Source organism: Mastigoproctus giganteus, chromosome 14 (genome assembly GCF_048544385.1).
Source record: "Mastigoproctus giganteus isolate SK-2022 chromosome 14, ASM4854438v1, whole genome shotgun sequence".
Classification (NCBI taxonomy): Eukaryota; Metazoa; Arthropoda; class Arachnida; order Uropygi; family Thelyphonidae; genus Mastigoproctus; species Mastigoproctus giganteus.
Window position 1 is genome coordinate 713,618 of NC_143588.1, and position 19,846 is coordinate 733,463.

Sequence of the window (19,846 nt, forward strand, 5' to 3'; positions counted from 1 at the left end):
CCGATCAGAACCACTTTACTTATGTCATCTTTAGCCAAATTAATTTCCATGTGACTGTCATCAAAGAATGACTGATCAATCATGATTTGATACAATCAATAGAGGCATGTCAACCAAATAATGAAGCCATGCTTTAACCACTCGCTTTCATACTAACTCATTCAAATAGCTGGACATGTGTATTTTCTTGTGTTTTATATGCACAAATAAGGTTCCTGAGGTTTTATATGCACAAATAAGGTACATATGACATTCTGGACCAAGGAATCAATGTGCCCGTTTCGGTCAATCTCCTTTGATAAGCGATGCACCATCATGTTGACTGAAAAAGGCACATGGATCACTTGGCCCAGAATGCCATATTGTTCATATGCGTGTCTCTGTCACCTTATTTGCATAAATAGTAAATGAGGAGATATAAGACTCACTAAATCCAACTTCAGTAATGCAATGGAATTTCTGGATAGGCAAAGCCTATCCAGAAATATGACTTAGATAGTGCTGGAATGGCATTATTCTTAAGTGATCCTCTGCAGCTATTACACACAAGGATCCCGTCGTCAACGTCAGGATATGCAGTGCGTATCAATGGTGCATGATCAGCTTCTGGTTTCTTTGTAGTTTTCAAACCATAGAAGAACGCAAATGTAGCATATAGAACAGAAATCATTTTTCATAACTATTCTTAAAAACTCTCGATGAGCAATCTTATGTAAATAGTAGTCTGCGTAATGAAAAGGAGCTTGTCAAAAAGTCATCTACTCAGCAATTGGAGAAATGTTCCATTGTACATAATAAATAGTCACTTTGGGTACATCATTGTTAGATGGAATGGCATTGCTGGTTGAAGGAACTGCTAAATCCAACGCTTGACTTTCTGTTCATCTTTTACGCAATCTTGGTAGCCTTGACATTCTCATACACTCATTGCTACCTCCATCTTTATTTTCTTAGGTTGGCTTGCTTGATACTTTCGACAATCTCTGCATTTGACTTCGGCATCGTTGAACACTCAGCTATAGCAGTGTGGCATTCAGTCCCTTTAACTAACCAGAAAATTATTGATGTAAAAACATCTATAGTGGCACCTAACAATGGAATGTGACAAAAATGTAGATTGCAACAATACAAATACTTCAATTGCAATCATACTATTCAACAAATGGCTACAATCAAATGAGTAATTAGGATATTGGCTTAGATTTTGCTAACATCTTCCAAATGTTTATTTGGTAGAGTAAGTAGCAGGCGTGTGCATAAAACATTAAATAAAACCAAATATTTCAGACTGAAGTATGATGCTAATGTCACTAACATTGATTCAACGGAGTAAGTAGCAGGCATGAGCATAAAACGTTATGTTGTTCATAACTTCAGTTCTAGCTGTTCGATTTTAAAACAGATATGATTATCGTCAAAGATGTTTTCACATAAAACATCTTTTGTGCGTACAGGGTACACGTCATTTTTTTTTTTCACAGTTTTTTACCATGGATGAGAGGCGCCTCCGTAGCCAGGTGGGAAGGAGCAGCAGTGCGTAGCACACGCTTCTTGATTAGACCGGGGTTCGAGCCCGTCACCACCAAATACGGATGATGCGGAAAGGTCAGGGAATGACCACCGCATATCCCGGAGCAATATGGCCTTAGTTGCTAATGCTCCTAAAAAAAAAAATCAAATAAATCAAAAATAACCATGGATGAAACTTGAATCCATGACTATAATCCCAAAACTAAACAAATCACCCCACCCCCAAAATGCAAAAGTGTAACATAGTGCTTGAAAGTGAGGCTGTCAGCTTTTAGGATCAGTATGGTGTAATACTAACAGTACCTTCAAAATAGGCATACTGTGAGGGCAAAGTATTATTCCAAACTCCTCATAAAGCTACATGCTGCTATAAAAGAAAAAACTGTGTGTGTCCCCAGTACACATGAAAGATGTTTTATGTGAAAGCATCTTTGACGAAAATCAGAACCGTTTTAAAATTGACCAGCTAGAACCAAAGTTATGAAAGATGTAACGTTTTATGCTCACACTGCTACTTACTCTACCAAATCAGTGTTAGCAACATTAGTGTTATATTTCAGTCTGAAATATTTAGTATGTAGACATGTATAGTATCTTATGTAAGGCAGCTCCCAAATGCTAGTTCAACACTGCCGTGGTACACTATGATGTTACAAAAACTCTGCAGAAAGGCCAGAAATGTGTGTAATGCTATGTTTGTTATGCTGTTTAGTTGTTTCTGGCCACTTTGCTATCAGGAAGCAACAAGCACAGATGATACCCATGTACACCATGAGGAGGTGGGCCACAACTGAGCGCGAACCGCAGCAAACCTCGAGTGTCATGTACTGAATATCCAAATCATTCAAAATATGAACAAATAAAATTAAATTTAAACAGTAAATTATAAAAGCAATTAAAAGTTAAAGGAATAAAAAATTTTAAGTAAAATAAATTTTTGAAAAAAATAAATAAATAAAAAATAAGCAAATAAAATGGGGAGAGGGAATCCCACAGTGTAAGGTGGTGCCAGCAGATGATCCCACCTCAGGACCAGCCTGAGGCCAGAAGGAGATAGAAGTCAAGAAGACACAGTGATATCATTCTGCGTCGTACAAGTTTGAGAACCAACTGTCCAAGTCGAAGAGGGTACTTGAGTTAAAGAACAGTGGTAGTGACGATGGTGGTATCACGAGATGGCGACAATAGAGATGCTGGTCTGGACTGGAGGTAGAGTTGAAATAGGAGTAGTTCCAGAAATTGGGGCACTACTGTTGAGTTGTCCACGTCTGGCAAAGGCTTTATGTGCAAAATCTTGCAGAAGATGAAATTGTTCTTTGGAGTCCAAGAGAAACGACTCATTGCCTGGGATGAATGGTTGACACAGAGCAGACAGAGGCTGACGAAGATCCAAGTTTTTTTTTTTTTTTTTTTATGTAAACCCCAAACACAAGAGGTATTAGAACCTATAGTACTTAGTACCGTGCTTGGGTTGGAGGTTGAGAAGACGAAAGAAGATATTTGTTGACATTGGACTTGAACTTCGGTAGACTTTAATTTTCAGGAAATACGTATGAAGGAAGGTTGTTCCAGAAAACGGCAGTTGAATGAATAAACGAGGAAGATGAAAAGTTGGTTCTGTGAGTTTGAAGTTGAACAGTAAATGGATGTTGGCTGGTGGCGGCACGTGTTTGGACTGTTTTGAAAGAGAGAGCGGGAATTATAGAAGACAATTCAGAAGAACAGTGCCCATGGAAGTATCTGTAGAAGAGGCATGCAGCAGAACCAGTACGTCTATGAGAGAGCGAGTGGAGAGACTCTGTTAGAGATGAATCATTAATTAACCTAACTGCCCTCTTCTGAATGGAATCAAGAAGCCTGAGAGAGGTTTTGGGGGCACCACCCCAGTTGTGGGAACAATATTCCATGGCAGGGCGGATTTGTGATTTATACAGAGTGAGCAGCTGTTTGGAAGAAAAGTAACGCCGAGAACGAAAGAGAAAACCAAGTTTTTTAGATGCAGAGGAAGCAATATTTGTAATGTGCTTGTGCCAAGAGAGATTAGAAGTCAGGGTAATCCCCAAAAGAGATATATCATTTTGCCTAGAAATCGGAGTGCCACTAAAGATAAGCATAGGAGCAGAAGAATCCTTTTTGCGAGATATAAGACAAGACTGAGTTTTAGAAGGGTTGAAATTAACCAAGTTGTCTTTGACCCACTGGAGAATTACCTGAAGATCGACATTTAAGGAATTGGTAGCAGATTTTCGAGAAATTGATGCTGATTGAGCAGGAGAAGGTTTCTCAAAATGGAAAGTGGAATGCAATGTGCTATCATCAGCAAAACTATGGATGGGATTTCCAGTCAATGGAAGAAGGTCATTAATATACAAGAGGAAAAGAGTGGGGGGAAGAACTGAACCTAGGGGGACACCGGCATTAGTGGAGAAGTTAGAAGACAGTGAGCCCTCTACCATCACCCTCAGTGAGCGATCAGAGAGAAAACTGGATAACCAATTACTAAAAAGAGTTGGCAAACCATAAGATGGAAGCTTGTTTAGAAGACCTTTTTATGCCAAACATGATCAAAAGCCTTTGAGATGCCAAGAGCAACTACTTGTGCTTCACCGAACCTTTCCATTGAATTTGTCCATAAATGGGTAACATAAGCCAGAATATCACCAGTGGATCGACACTGACGGAATCCATACTGGCGATCGTTGATCAGACGGAAGGTTTCTAGGTAGTTTAAGAGTTGGCGGTTAATTGATTTCTCCATTACTTTAGAAAGAGTAGAAGTAATTGCAATGGGACGATAATTGGATGGGAGGGATTTGTCACCCTTTTTAGGAACTGGCTGGATATGAGCAAATTTCCAAGCAGAAGGAAAAACACCTTTGGAATAAGAAAGTGAAAAAAGGCGGCAAAGAATAGGAGTAAGTTCAGGAGCTCAAGTTTTGAGAACAAGTGGAGAAATACCATCGAGACCTGGAGCTTTCTTAGCATCAAAATTCTTCAAAATCCTTCTGACATCCTTTTGACGGAAGACCACAGGAGGTATTGAATGGAGCGTGTTGGGAATGGTGGGAGGTGTTTTACCAAGATCATTAATACGTGAGTTGGAAGAGAAATGGGATGCTAGCAGGTCAGCTTTATCCTTGGCTGAAGTGACAATAGAACCATCTGGTTTGGACAGAGGTGGGAGCAGAGATGGGCAAAAGTTGCGGCCAATAGCTTTGGCAAGAGACAAGAATTCTCGGCTACCATTAGGGCAAGAAGCAAGTTTTCTACTCTTAGCCTGTTCAAACTCTAGTTTGGACTGATTAATAACTGCTTTACAATTGTTGCAAACTTTGGTGTAGGCAGAAAATGAAACTGGAGAATTAGAAATAAGCCAATTACGATATGCAACATTCTTCTCTTGAACAGCCTTAGCACATTTATTGGAAAACCAAGGTTTAGATAAGGGACAAGATTTTAAAGTGGAGTGTGGGATAAAGGAATCCATTCCTGCAAGAATAATTTCACTGACACGATCTGAGCAAACGTTGACATCAGAAGTTTTGAAACAGTAATCCGACCAAGGAAAAGAAGAAAAGAAGTCTCGCAGGTCATCCCATTTTGCATTCTTGTAATGCCAAACAACATGAGGTTGGGAATAGCCATGAGATAAAGGTTCCATTGGAGAAGAGACAATCACCAAGTTGTGATCTGAAGTGCCTAAAGGGGCTCTCACTTCAACCGTGTACTTAAAAGGGTTGTTTGTGAGAAAAAGATCAAGCGTATTGGCTGTATGATTAGGACTGTCTGGTATTCTTGTAGGTAAATTAACAATCTGTGCAAGGTCATTAGTAATTGCAAAAGCCTCAGCATCTCAACCAGCTTGGTCGGTGTGACTAGAAAACGGAAGCCAGCTGGAGTTGTGAACATTAAAATCACCAAGGAAAATTATCTCACTGTTAGGAAAGTGGGACTGGAGAAAGTCAAGTTGAAAAGAGAGGAAGTCAAAGAGCTCCAAGTGACTAGTGGAATTGGGAGAACAGTAGAGACAACAGATGAATTTGACACAATGAGGTAGAGAGATTTTAAGCCAGAGAAGATCAAAGAGAGGAGATTCCAAATTGCGAAGTCTCTGACAGGGAATATCAGAATGGACATATGCACAAGTACAACCTTTGAGGCGAAAGGAATCATACAGTGAATAATTTGGGCATCTGAGATGAGCAGTAGCTGAATCAACCGATAACTGAGATTCTGTCAGAAAAAGTACATGGGGTTTGGCAGACTGTAAGTGGAAATGGACATCGTTGAGATTAGAATTGAGACCAGGTATATTTGTGAAATGAATTAGGAAGTGCTTGGGAGGTTTAGATCTTTTCGCAGATAAGCTTGCTCTATTAGTTTGACAATTCATGGTGTATTCAATAGTAAGTAAAAGTGGGTGGGACATGCTGTATGAAGTAATGAAATTTTTGGATATGGCATATATATGGTAAGAATATACCCAGATCCTTGTGCATGACGTGGCCTCGACAATGGTCCCCGCATACACAGTACTCGGACTGGCAGAATAGAGGTAGCAAGATTATACACTCGCTGATCCGGAAGCCTCCTAGAGAGTTATCAATAGGTTGGGTCCGGTGTACTAACTAGCAGCCGGCCTGCGAACACCGTTTTAGAGCTGTACCCTCGAAATGTAAGGAATAATGGATCTCGCCACGATGTTCATCATGACCTCAAAAGTCATCAATCATACTGCATGATGGAAGAGATAGGGAAAGGTTGACCGGTACTTAGCTCTAGAGACTAAACATGGGTTCCACCACTTCAAGCTTCCAAAAAATAATGAAATATTTAGTATAAATGATGTAATCTTTTATGCATGAGTGCACTACTTACTCAACCGAATCAACGTTTGGAAGAGGTTAGCAAAATTCAAGCCAACAGCCAAATTAGCCATTTGTTGAATAGTATGATTGCAAAAATACAAGCATTTGTATCCCAATGGACTCTTTGATGATGGCTTTCAAATATATAGGTAAAGATACAAAACTGACCCATGAGAAAGTTCAATTCAAAGAATACATTAGCAGCAGTATCGAAAACAATTTGGCCTTTCTAAGGACAATTCCAAGTAGTAGTGGCATGTGATGCAAGAAAGCAAGTGTATGAGCTTATGCAGCATCAGCCAAAAAAAAAAAAAAAAAAAAAAAAATCACACCATTGCCTCCAAATGCCTGTCCAGTTCCTCAAATTTATTCAACCTATCAATTTCCACAACGACAGATGGAAGTTTGTTCCAGCAATTAACCACCCGCTGGCTAAAGGCAAATTTCCGCACATCTATTCTACATCTGTCTTTTCTTAATTTGAATTTATGCCCCCTTAGGTTCGTAATCTGAACAAGTGGAAGGATCCCATCAGAATTTAGCGTGCTCAACCCATTCAAGGCATTATATACCTCAATCAGATCACCACGCAGGTGCCTAGTGTCCAGCCACTGCAATTTGCAGAACTTAAGCCTCTCTTGGTAAGAGGATCCCTTCATTCCCCTCACCAATCTTGTTGCCCTTCTCTGTACACGCTCAAGTAAATCTACATCCTTCCTAAAATGAGGCCTCCAGACCTGTGTGCAGTACTCAAGGCATGGCCTGACCATTGTCTTATACAGAGGGATAATCACCTTTTCCCTGCTAGCAAAATTCCTATATATCATTGAAAAAACCCCATGACCTGCCCTGGCAGCCTGTCTGTATTGCTCAGAAAACTTCATATCTGACTGCACAATTACTCCCAGGTCTTTTTCAGTTTCTACCACCTTAAGTGTAGTACCACACAGTTGGTACGTTTCTCTGGGGTTACTTCTACCCATAGGGCTCAACGTAAGCACGATCTATTCGCCATGATTAGAAATCTCGGTAAACCTGCAATGTTCTTGACTCTAAGTGCCAATGAAATCGGTTCGCCGCAATTGCTTCAGCTGTTGTACAAGTTAGAAAATAAGGGGCGCGATATTAGCGAGGATGATGCGAGTGACACTGACTTCATGCAGAAGGTGACACTATTGTACAAAAACTGGGCTCAACGTAAGCACAATCTATTTGCAATGATTATACAACTGGGTAAAGTTACAATGTTTTTGACTCTGTGCCGATGGAATTGATTGCGCACACTTGATGCACGATATAAGTCAGGACGATGCATGTGACATTGACTTCATGCAGAAGGAAATGCTAGTGAATGAAGGCTCTGCAAATTGTGCAATATACTTCAAGGAGATTGTGGATGTAATTATGAACATATTGCAGTCAAAACATTATGGGCCCATTTGGTCAATTTAACATGGTCAACTTTTTCAAGCACAGAATTTAAACATTGCGGTAGTTCACATGCTCATATTTTGTTGTGGTTAAATAACACTCCCAAAGATCCTTTGGGCGAGGAAAAAAAAAAGAAGATGCCATCACAATGATCAACAAGTTTGTGTGTCTCCACTGGCGAGGGAGCAAGGAGCATCAAGCTTCAAACTCACAAACATACATTCACATGTCACAAGATAATAATGCCAGTTAAACAACAAATGTGTTGATTCGAAGCACCTTTATGCCGTGTCGCATGAATGGTTCTTCAAATTGACAAAATCCTGTTGACACGTGATTTTGTGACACAGATAATAAGTGTCGCAAAATTGTCATTTCCATGCAAAATCGTGATTTTCGGTTTGTTGACCAAATCACAGAACCGGAAATGACATGATTGGATGTCATTTATGTTATTAACACCTCTTTCATCCCCTTGGAATTGACATTTTTGTTACGATTTTACAACACATTTTCATGTCTCAAAAAAAAAAAAAAAAAACTCAACCTAAATGCCGTTATATGACTTAATTTCTGTGTCATAAAATTGTGACAATTTGTTTTACTTCAGTCTGAAATTGAGTAGGTGCCAGCAAATATGTTTTCACATCAAAAAATACGAGGAAAACTGTCCAGAGGGACAGCTTTCCTGTGCCTCCTCCAAAATAATGCCCCTGCACATTCCTCGCATGCCGTGATGAGGTGGGCCCAAACATGGGTTTGAAATATTGCCAAATCTTGCTTATTCCACCAATCTTGCACCCTTGGATTTCTTCCTCTTTCCTGTCCTGAAGTCCTTTCTTCATGGAAAACACTTTGCTGCTGATGATGAGATGATTTTTGCTGCGGAATCATTGTTCGAAGGACAGCCAGAGGATTTCTACAAAACTGGCTTATGGAAGTGCATTGAGAGGTGGAAAAAAATGTTATTTTGTCTGGTGACTACGTTGAAAAATTGCAATACATGGTGTTTGTTTCAAACTTCTATCACAACTACTTCTGGTGAATACAAAAATTTTTTTTGTATTCCCTATCCCCTGTACAAACTCAAAAAATTCTGGGAAAGAAGCAAAAGCAGCATACAAAGAATGGATTTTGAATCAAACAATTCAACTAGTAGAAGAAACTGTTACAAAATAAAGTAGCAGATAACTCAGGAAAGCGTACAAAAATAGAAATAAACGGATCAAGAAAAGTATATGAAAAGACAGATAGGACTTCCTATCTGTATGTAGAAAAGCAAAAGAGGGAGCAGATAGACAGGATATATATAAGAATATTATATGGATTACTATCTTCCAGATTATATTATATTATCTGGAAGATAATTATCATTAGCATTAATAGAAGCACATGATGCAAGAAAGCAAACTTATATAGCACCAGCCAAAAAAAAACTCTTCCCGTTTCACCCATCCATTCACTCCAAACGTTTGTCAACCTGAACTTATTTAAGCTGTCAACTTCCACAATGACAGATGGAAGCTTGTTCCAGCAATCAACCACCTGCTGGCTGAAGGCAAATTTCAGCATATATATTCTACAACTGTCTTTCCTCATTTTAATTTATGCCCACTCAGGTGCAGAATACAAGCAAGAGGAAGAATTCCATTGGCATTGAACTTCCTCAAACCATTCAAGTCCCTATACACCTCAATCAGATCACATTGCAGGTGCCTGGTCTCCAGATGCTGCAATTTACAGAACTTAAGCCTCTCTTGGTAAGAGCAACTATTCCATTCACTAATCTCACTGCCCTTCTCTGTACTTGTTCTAGTAGCTCAACATCTTTCCTAAGATGAGGCCTCCAGACCTGTATGGGGTACTTAAGGTATGGCCAAACCATTGCCTTATACAGGGGGATAATCACTTCCTTATCTCTACTAGCAAAATTCATATATATCATTGACAAGATCCCATGAGTTACTCTTGCAGCCTGTGTCACTACTCAACTTCATATCTGACTGCACAATTAGCCCAAGGTCTTTTTCATTCTCCAGTACCCTGAGTGTAGTACTGCACAGTTGGCAGGTTACTCTGGGGTTATATATATGCAGTACTTTGCATTTGTCAAACGCTTTATAGCGTTTGCATGCTCCCCCAGCCGGTCTTTCAATCGCCGCCCCATCTCACCCACATAACACACCTCACAATCCGGGCATTTAATTTCGTACACTACCCCACTGCTGGCTTCTTTGGATATGGAGTCTTTGACTCGAGATATTGCTGTGTGCAACCTCCGCCCTGGAAGTTGCACACAGCGTATCTGACACCCCCGAATTATACGTGCAATGTGGTCTGACAGGCCCGGATAGTAAGGAATGTATGTGGTGCTCACAGGCACGAACTGCTCATTACGGGTGGTCTCTCCTCTAATGGCTCTGTCCAACACCATCTGGGGGGGTAGCCGCACTTCTTGAGGTCTGCCGTGACCCGAACAATTTCATTATTTTTATCCTCGGAAGTGCTGCAGTGGGACCCCACCCTGTCTATTAGAGCCTTGACCACACTGTTTTTGTGTTGGCTGGCCTGTGCCGAAGTATAATGGGTATATTGACCCCGGCACATCGGCTTTCTAAATACCTTGGACTTAAGCCTGTCACTTTCCCTAATTATCAACACGTCAAGGAATGGCAAGGTTCCCTCTGCTTCCACCTCCAAAGTAAATTTGATAAAGGGGGAGAAACTATTAAGTACATTAAATACCTGATCCTCCCTCCTCCTTTGTATAATGGAGAATGTGTCATCAACATATCTCCTCCAACTGTGCATGGGAAATTCCAAATCCCCAAAAATCCTGGCTTCTAACTCTTCCATAGCTAAATTGGCCACTATGGCACTAATGGGGAAACCCATGGCTGTGCCATGGACCTGCCTGTACATGACATCTTGGAATACCATAATGGTACTAGATAAGCAAAACTCCACTCCTTCACAAATGTCATCAATACTTAGAGGTGACCTGGTACTTAGCAATACATCCTTTTCTAAGGCCATTCTAACACACTGCAAGCCAACATAGCATGGATAGAAAGGCATCTGTGTCTCCTGATAATTTATACGCATCCCATGCATGTTTCTTCTCTGCCATGAGTCTCATTAGTTCATCTGACATCCATTTAGGCCTAAACCCTGAAAGTATAATAATATTATCTTCCAGCTATATCTGGATTACTGTCTTCCAGACTATATTCTTAACATGAAAAGGTAAATTCTGAAAAACAAGAAATAGATGCAAGATAGATGGACCAAGCATTTTACAGAAAGATTCAATAAGAATAACTTTAAAACACCAGATATACCAGAAAAACCCTGCAGGCAAAAACTGAAGATAAAATGGATATAAGCAAAATGGAAATTTAAGGGTACTAAAGAAGTAAAAATATAATAAAGCAGCAAGGATTAATAATATACCAGCATTAACTGTTGAAGGCAAATATAAAATTAACGACCTTTATTGAATGATATTTGGAGGAAGGCAAGATGGTCACAGGATTGGATAACTGCTTCTAAGCATTGTAGGAAAGTTTTATCAAGGATAAATACTTGAATGAATGAAGCAAGAAATAAATATAATACTAAGACCCGAGCAAGCAGGTTTCGGAAACAGCAAGTCTTGCATTGATCACATTGCAATACTACAAATAATAACTGAACAGTCGACTGAGTGTCAAACGTACATAAAATAAATAAAGTTTCTGTTTATACTCTGGGACGAACACATGGTCAGAGGAGTTCACAAGATATAGAAAACACAAAAAACAGCACCATATTTAGCAGGTTGTGGGAGAACTCAAAGCACAAGTACTAAATAACCCTAAAAACATAGACGAGTACCTGACCACTTGGCTATGTTTTGACTTTGAAAGGCATGTGATAGCATGGATAGAAAGGCAATTTAGAAATTAATGAAATATAATTGGCATAAAAAAATTTTTGCAGAATATAAAGTAAAGATTCTCTGTAATGGCCAATTGTCTAAAGATGTTACTACTAATAGCATATGTTAAATTGCAAAGAAAGGGATGTATACTATCCCCTACTTTTTTTTTTTTTATCATAATGGAATAGATAATGAAAATATCAAACAAAGAAAATGCAGGAGTACAGTGAGGATTTATAAAGATGAAATAATTTAGATTTTGCTGATAACATAAGTATATTAGCCCAAAAGCATTAATATATGCAACAATAAATAATTAATTTAAGAATAAATCTGAATCGTTTCATTTAAGAATAAATATAAATTAACCGAACTTCTGGAAACTAGGCATATGCATGAAGATATGACCCAGGTGTTTAAGTCTTTGAATGGATTAGGTAAGTAAAATGTTCGTGGCATTCTTACATTGTGTAGAAATTTGCTTTCAGTCAGTGGCTAGTTGATTGTTGGAACAAGCTTCCATCCAGTGTTGTGGAAGTGAGCAATCATAATAAATTTTATGAAGAAGTAGACAAATTATTAGAAGAGATAGACATGTGATAGGTTTTTATTATTATTATATATATATATATATATATATATATATTTTTTTTTTTTTTTTTTTTGTCTGATGCTAAAAAAAAAAAAAAAAAAAAAAATTCATGTTTATACTCCTTCAAGACCACCAGGTCAGTGGAGTTTACAATAAAATCAACCAATACACATGTTAATTGTGTTTAGCAGTCACAGGCTTGAACCCTGGTCCACTCAAAGAGTGTATGCTACTGCACTTGTGCCCCTCACCACTCTACTACATCAGGCCTAAATTCAAGTTTGCTTTCTTGCATCATTGGACAATACTAATAAATAGATTGTATGTAATATCCTATCAGATATGCAGGAATTTGAGTCTGAATCTGAATTCTATACACAGTACACAAATCAACCGATGGCTTGAGGTAATTTCTGGACCTTAAAAAGTTGACACATGCTGGAACATGCAATCTCATTTCATTTCTGCTGTTGGGAGAAAAAATTCTAGTAATTTACAAAGTTTTAGTTTGTTTTTTTCATCACTGTATCTAATGATTAAGACAGAACCCAAAAATAAGGTGCATTTTGTTGATAGTTGTTGATTAACTTGCAAATTAAAAATGCTAAGCTATCAACAAAATCTAAGCTATCAACAACTATCAACAAAATCCCATTTTATAAAAACAAAAAAATAAAATAAAATAAAATAATATAAATGATGTACAACTAAATTAGACACTAACCTCAACTGTTAAGGTTCCCGTGATATCATCGTTTTCTAAAGGGCGTGACTGCAAGGATATAATTTGCCTTTGACTAGGATTCTTTAATAACTCTTCAACACTTACAATACCAAGACCTAAGAAATTTTCTTTAGGGGGGGAGGGAAAAAAAACACTTCCATTTGATGAATTTATTTCCATTTTATCAAGAGTTAAGTTCATATTCATAATTACATAATGAAAATAAGAATGCATACCTCCAACTTTTACAGCTTCCTGGCAAGTTGCTTTTCTTCAAGAATCTATAGTCGAGCTGATTTTTATTATTTTCAATTTAGATTTTCAAATATGCATATATGTTATGTTTATTTATCAACATGAATTTCAAAGACTGATATTTAGATACTCTTTCCTGATCACATTTACTGTGGAAAATCAGGTGCTCGATATACAGTGGTGCACTTTCCGTTTCTTTGTTTGGCATAGTATCAGTGTCTACAGCATTTTTTTTTTTTTATGATATGCTCAGTTGTAAATGGTTTTCTCTTGATAACATGTTTCAGAAATGTGCAGCTTGCCTGAGGACTGATTTCTTTGCAGAGTATTATTTTCTCAAAAGGCATCTAGTTTAGGAAAATACAACAGCAAACAAGAGAATATCTTTTCACTTCATAGTTGGAGAATGTTATTTTCATTATTCAAAGCATTCTTTACTACTTAAGGCCCTAAAAATTATTCACCAAATTACATATTATTTGACAGTACTCTGTTTTTGCACTACTTCAAATATAAACAATGCCAGGTTTTCCCCAACAGTTTCAGGATGCAAATACTAGCATATTCCCCTAACATTTTTAATATCAAAGAAAGGAAGCATGCTTGTATTTTACAGTGTCATCTGATATTAATAAATCATAACAGTACATAAATATTATTGGACCATTTGAAGTGAATAAAACCACACAAGGCACCATGCCAAGAAGAAAACAAAAAATTGCAATTTATGGGCAAAAGTAGAAATGTTGATTTGAGCAAGTAGTATGCATGTGTGTGTGTGTGTGTGTGTGTGTGTGTGTGTGTCTTTTAAGTTCATTTTAAGTTAAATGCAATCTCTGTGGGTGAGGCAGATCATTTCTATGATCTGCCTCACCACTTCTCCACTAATGCAGGTGTCCCCCAAGGTTCAGTTCTTTCCCCAACTCTTTTCCTCTTGTATATTAATGACCTTCTTCCATTGACTGGAAATCCTATCCATAGTTTTGCCGATGATAGCACATTGCATTCCACTTTCCATTTTGAGAAACCTTCTCCTGCTCAATCAGCTTCAACTTCTCAAAAATCTGCTACCAATTCCTTAAATGCCGATCTTCACGTAGTTCTCCAGTGGGGCAAAGACAACTTAGTTGATTTCAATACTTCTAAAACTCAGTCTTGTCTTATATCTCGCAAAAATGGATTCTTGTGTTCCTATGCTTATCTTTAGTGACACTCTGATTTCTAGGCAAAATGATATATCTATTTTGGGGATTACCCTGACTTCTAATCTCGCTTGGCACAAGCACATTACAAATATTGCTTCCTCTGCATCTAAAAAACTTGGTTTTCTCTTTCGTTGTCGGCGTTACTTTTCTTCCAAACAGCTGCTCACTCTGTATAAATCGCAAATCTGCCCTGCCATGGAATATTGTTCCCACATCTGGAGTGGTGCCCCCAAAACCTCTCTCAGGCTTCTTGATTCCATTCAGAAGAGGGCAGTTAGGTTAATTAATGATTCATCTCTAACAGAGTCTCTCCACTCATTGTCTCATAGACGTACTGTTTCTGCGGCATACCTCTTCTACAGATACTTCCAATTGCACTTTTATTCTGAATTGGCTTCTATAATTCCCTCTCTCTCTCTCTCTCTCTCTCTCTCTCTCTCTTTCAAGACAGTACGAAGACGTGCCGCCACCAGCCAACATCCACTTTTCTGTCCAACTTCAAACTCACAGAACCAACTTTTCATCTTCCTCGTTTATTCATTCAACTGCTGTTTTCTGGAACAACCTTCCTTCATACGTATTTCCTGAAAATTACAGTCTACAGAAATTCAAGTTCAATATCAACAAATATCTTCTTTCTTCTTCTCAACCTCCAACCGAAGCACGGTACTAAGTACTATAGATTCTAATACCTCTCGTGTTTGGGGTTTACATAAAAAAAAAAAAAAAAAAAATGTATTTGATACCATTGGATCCCTGGTGGGATTCTTCCACTTGACCAGATTAATCGCCTGAGGCGACATAAAAATTTGAATTGAAGAAAGACAGTTGTAGAATAGACATGTAGAAACTTGCCTTTAGCCAGCAGGTTTGTTGGTTGGTTGGGGATTTATTTGGCGCATCAGCATCTATAGCCGTAGTGCATCATACATATGGTAAGTATGAATGTTATTTCTTGCAGGTAGAGATAATTTCCTAACTATGGCTATAAAATTATTCTTTTTTTTATTAGCTAAAGAAGGTGATATATATTAATCCTTTTGAGAAAAGTGATGATGTTTGAAGTGAGAAGGTTCTGGCATTCTCTTGCATGTTTTTTGCATTCGATAAAGACATGTTTCACGGAAAGTGTAGTGTTACAGTGATGATACTGAGGGGGAGTCTCTCCTCTTATGAGATAACTATGAGTAATGTTAGTATGTCCAATTCTCAAGCAAGCTAATATTACCTTCTGCTGTCTAACTAAACTGAAGCTTGAAGGCCATTGCTCATGATTTGGTTTAATACTTCAAAGTTTATTGTTAAGTTGTTGCTGTCATGATAACTGCCACTAGTATGTGCATTTTTCCTGAATTACTGGTATATAGTCTTCATAAGGGACTTTCCACTTGCTGTCGGGTGGTAGGTTAGCCAATTTTGCAGCATTGTCTGCTAGTTCATTTCCAGGAATTGCCATATGTCCTGGGACCCAGCAGAAGCATATGTTTCTCCCAAGTTCTGATAATGTATGCAAAGAGGTGATTACTTCGTTTACAACTGGGTGAGGGTGTTCATGGTGTTTTTCAGTGCTTGAAGTGCACTTAAAGAATCTGAGAAAATTATGCTGTTTTTAATATGGGAGGACTCAATGTAATTCAGTGCAACCTGAATTGCTATTAGTTCAGCTGAGAATATACTGAACTCACATGACAACTGATATGCTAATGTGGTGTTTGGGAAAACTGTGGCGATTCCAATGTGGGCATCGTTCTTTGATCCATCAGTATATACTACGACAAAGTTGGGAAACTGGTCCACTGTTGCATGGTATAGTTACAAGAAATTTTTCCTATGTAAAGTAGATTTATTCCATTCATGAATATGTAAATCACATGAAGGTGGAGTGATGTTCCAAGGAGCAAGAGAGAATGGGAGGGTACATGCCACATTCTCTAAGGTTAAATTTAGTTCTTCTAAGAGGTGTTTTATTCTCATATCCAAAGGATGATTTGCAGTATGGCAGTTTTGGTATAACCTGCTATGCTCTGATGTGAAAAGTATTTGCCAGTTTGGGTGTTCAGGCATAGATCTAATTTTATATGCATAGCATAATATCAGCTGTTGTCTTCTGGTGGAGAGAGGGGGGTTCACGTGCTTCGGCATGTAAACTATGTATTGGAGATGTGCGATAAGCTCCTAAAGCAGTGCGTACTGCACTATGATGGATAGGGTCAAGCCAGCGAAGGGCACTGGGTCTTGCTGAGCTATACACTGGTGCTCCGTAGTCAAACTTCGATCTGATTAAGGCTCTATATAATCGTAAAAAGTAAGGCAATCAGCTCCCCACTTAGTGGCTGAAAGGACCCATATGATATTTAGCTTTTTCTGACAGGATATTCTTTGTTTCTTAATATGGTCTAAAAAGGTAAGTTTGTGATCTAGTGTGATTCCTAAGAACCGTATGGTGGGATGAACTGCTATTGGTTGTCCATTTAATAGTAGTTCAGGATGTGGGTGGAGTTTATGTTGGCAGCAAAAATAGATGCACAACGTTTTTTGGGGACAGAGTTGGTAGATATTAGTTTGTGTCCATGAACTGATTTTATTTATTGCCCCTTGTAACTGTCTCTCAACAGTATTCATGTTCTTCACATGACACGAAATGCTAAGATCATCTACAAATAGTGTGGTATCAACAGTCTTCAGAAGTTGTTCAGCAATGGCGTTTATTGCAATTATAAAAAGTGTAGCGCTTATAACTGAGCCTTGGGGAACTCCATCTTGTGAGTATACTTGGGATAACGAAGTTTTAAATCCTGCCTGAAACGTGCGTTTGTACAGGAAGTTCTGTATGAAAATTGGTAGATGACCTCGAAGTCCATGTTGATGTAATTCGCAAAGAATTCCATACTTCCATGTGGAATCATATGCTTTACTGATATCAAAGCAAACTATTACATGATGTTGTGATCTGAGGAATGCATTCTGAATGGAGTTCTCTAGTCTTACTAGTATATCTAGGGTTGATCTGTTTTGGCGAATACTAAATTGTGCAGCATGCAAGAGATTAAAGTTTTCTAGGTACCATATCAGCCAACGGTTTATCATATTTTCGAGAATTTTGCAGAGGCAACTAGTCAAGGCAATGGGTCTATAACAAGTGGGGTTTGTTGGGTCTCTTCCTGGTTTAAGGAAAGCAAGGACTGTAGCATGATGCCATTTTTTAGGGAATGTATCTTCTAGGTAAAGTCTATTAAACAGATCAAGGAGCGACTGCAATGATTCGGCACTTAGTTCCTGTATCACTGAATAGTGGATACTGTCAAGTCCTACCGCGCTGCATCTAGATGTTGACAGAGCTCTATGCAGTTCGTGGATAGTGAATCGTGAATTGTTGTGGTTTCCATAGTGAATGGAAACCACAACAATTTCACTGAATTATTGTGTTCATTATTTGTTTCTTGTTAGGCTTTCAGAACGTTTTCGTGTTGTTGTAGTTCTCTGATTTTCACTTTTGTTTTTATCTTTCTTTCGAAAGTAAGGCTTTCCCGTGTCCATGTCTTCTTCAACAAAAATTTCTAGGAAGCCATCACATCTCCAGATTTTTCATTAATATTCATTTTCTCTTTTATGTCTGGTAGTTCTGATTTGTTTTTCTTTGCATTCTTGATCTGAGGGATGTAGTTTTTCACTTGGTATGGATACTGGCGTATTGACTGCCTGAGTTTGGGTTGTACTGTACACAGTTTTGACATAATTTGAGAAAGACCCTTTTGGGGGTACTGATAATTCAGTTTGCACTGCTGTTGACTGGTATGTTTTGGTGATTTGGGCGTATGTAGGTCTGTTTGGATGGGTTGGTGGTGAGATTATCCGCTTTGCTTTTTGATTGGAAACATTATGGTTTGTTTTGTATTTCTGAATAAGTTTTTAATTTTTCCAGCTCTCACATGTTTTAGCTTAGGCAGGGTGGTCTTTTTTACAGTTTGGGCATATTGGTTGAGGGACAGTACAGGCTTTGCACTCATGTTCTATTGAACCGCACTTTGCACAAATAGGAGTTCCCTGGCAAGCTGTAGTAGTAGTGGCACGTGATGCAAGAAATCAAGTGTAGGAGCTTATGCAGCATTAGCCAAAAAAAAAAAAAAAAAATATCACACCATTCCCTCCAAATGCTTGTCCAGTTCCTCCTTAAATTTATTTAACCTATCAACTTCCACAACAACAGATGGAAGTTTGTTCCAGCAATTAACCACCCGCTGGCTAAAGGCAAATTTCCGCACATCTATTCTACATCTGTCCTTTCTTAATTTGAACTTATGTCCCCGTAGGTTCGTAATCTGAACAAGTGGAAGGATCCCATCAGAATTCAGCGTGCTCAACCCATTCAAGGCCTTATAGACCTCAATCAGATCACCGCGCAGGTGCCTAGTCTCCAGCCATTGCAATTTGCAGAACTTAAGCCTCTCTTGGTAAGAGGATTCCTTCATTCCCCTCACCAATCGTGTTGCTCTTCTCTGTACACGCTCAAGCAAATCTACATCCTTCCTAAAATGAGGCCTCCAGACCTGTACGCAGTACTCAAGGCGTGGCCTGACCATTGCCTTATACAGAGGGACAATCACCTCCTTTTCCCTGCTAGCAAAATTCCTATATATCATTGACAAAACCCCATGACCTGCCCTAGCAGCCTGTCTGCATTGCTCAGAAAACTTCATATCTGACTGCACAATTACTCCCAGGTCTTTTTCATTTTCTACCACCTTAAGTGTAGTACCACACAGTTGGTACGTTTCTCTGGGGTTACTTCTACCCATATGCAGTACTTTGCATTTGTCAAGGTTAAACTTCAGTTGCCACTTCTTAGCCCATCTGCCCAAATTATCTAGATCCTGTTGCAGTAGCACACTGCCATGACTGTCATTAACAACCCTGCCAACCTTTGTGTCATCTGCAAACTTCGACATTAAGCCTGATATACCTTCATCAATATCATTGATAAATACACAAAACAACAGTGGACCCAACACCGAACCCTGTGGGACTCCACTAATAACATTAGTCCACGAAGAGCAGCACCCATTGATTACTTCCTTTTATCCATTGTAGCAACTTACCCTTAATACCATTCTGCTCCAATTTGTACAGTAGTCTTCCATGCGCAACAGTGTCAAAAGCTTTCCTGAAATCCAAGTATATGATATCAAAATTATTTTTTGCATCCAGTTCCTTTGTGACCACATCATAATAACCAATCAAATTTGTCAGACAAGACTTTCCCTTAACAAAACCCATGCTGTGTCTGAATTATTGCTGCAGTCTTGTCTAGATGATCCTGCA

General features: G+C 38.6%; 1 protein-coding gene across 1 annotated transcript in view; it reads right to left on the minus strand.

The window, feature by feature from the left end:
• LOC150074942 (uncharacterized) overlaps positions 1-19,846 on the minus strand; it is a 503,230-nt gene that overhangs the window by 331,560 nt on the left and 151,824 nt on the right. Inside the window, exon 9 of the mRNA XM_090388998.1 lies at positions 13,068-13,195. Coding sequence (XP_090245124.1) covers positions 13,068-13,195 — 128 coding nt within the window. The remainder of the gene's footprint in view (positions 1-13,067; positions 13,196-19,846) is intronic.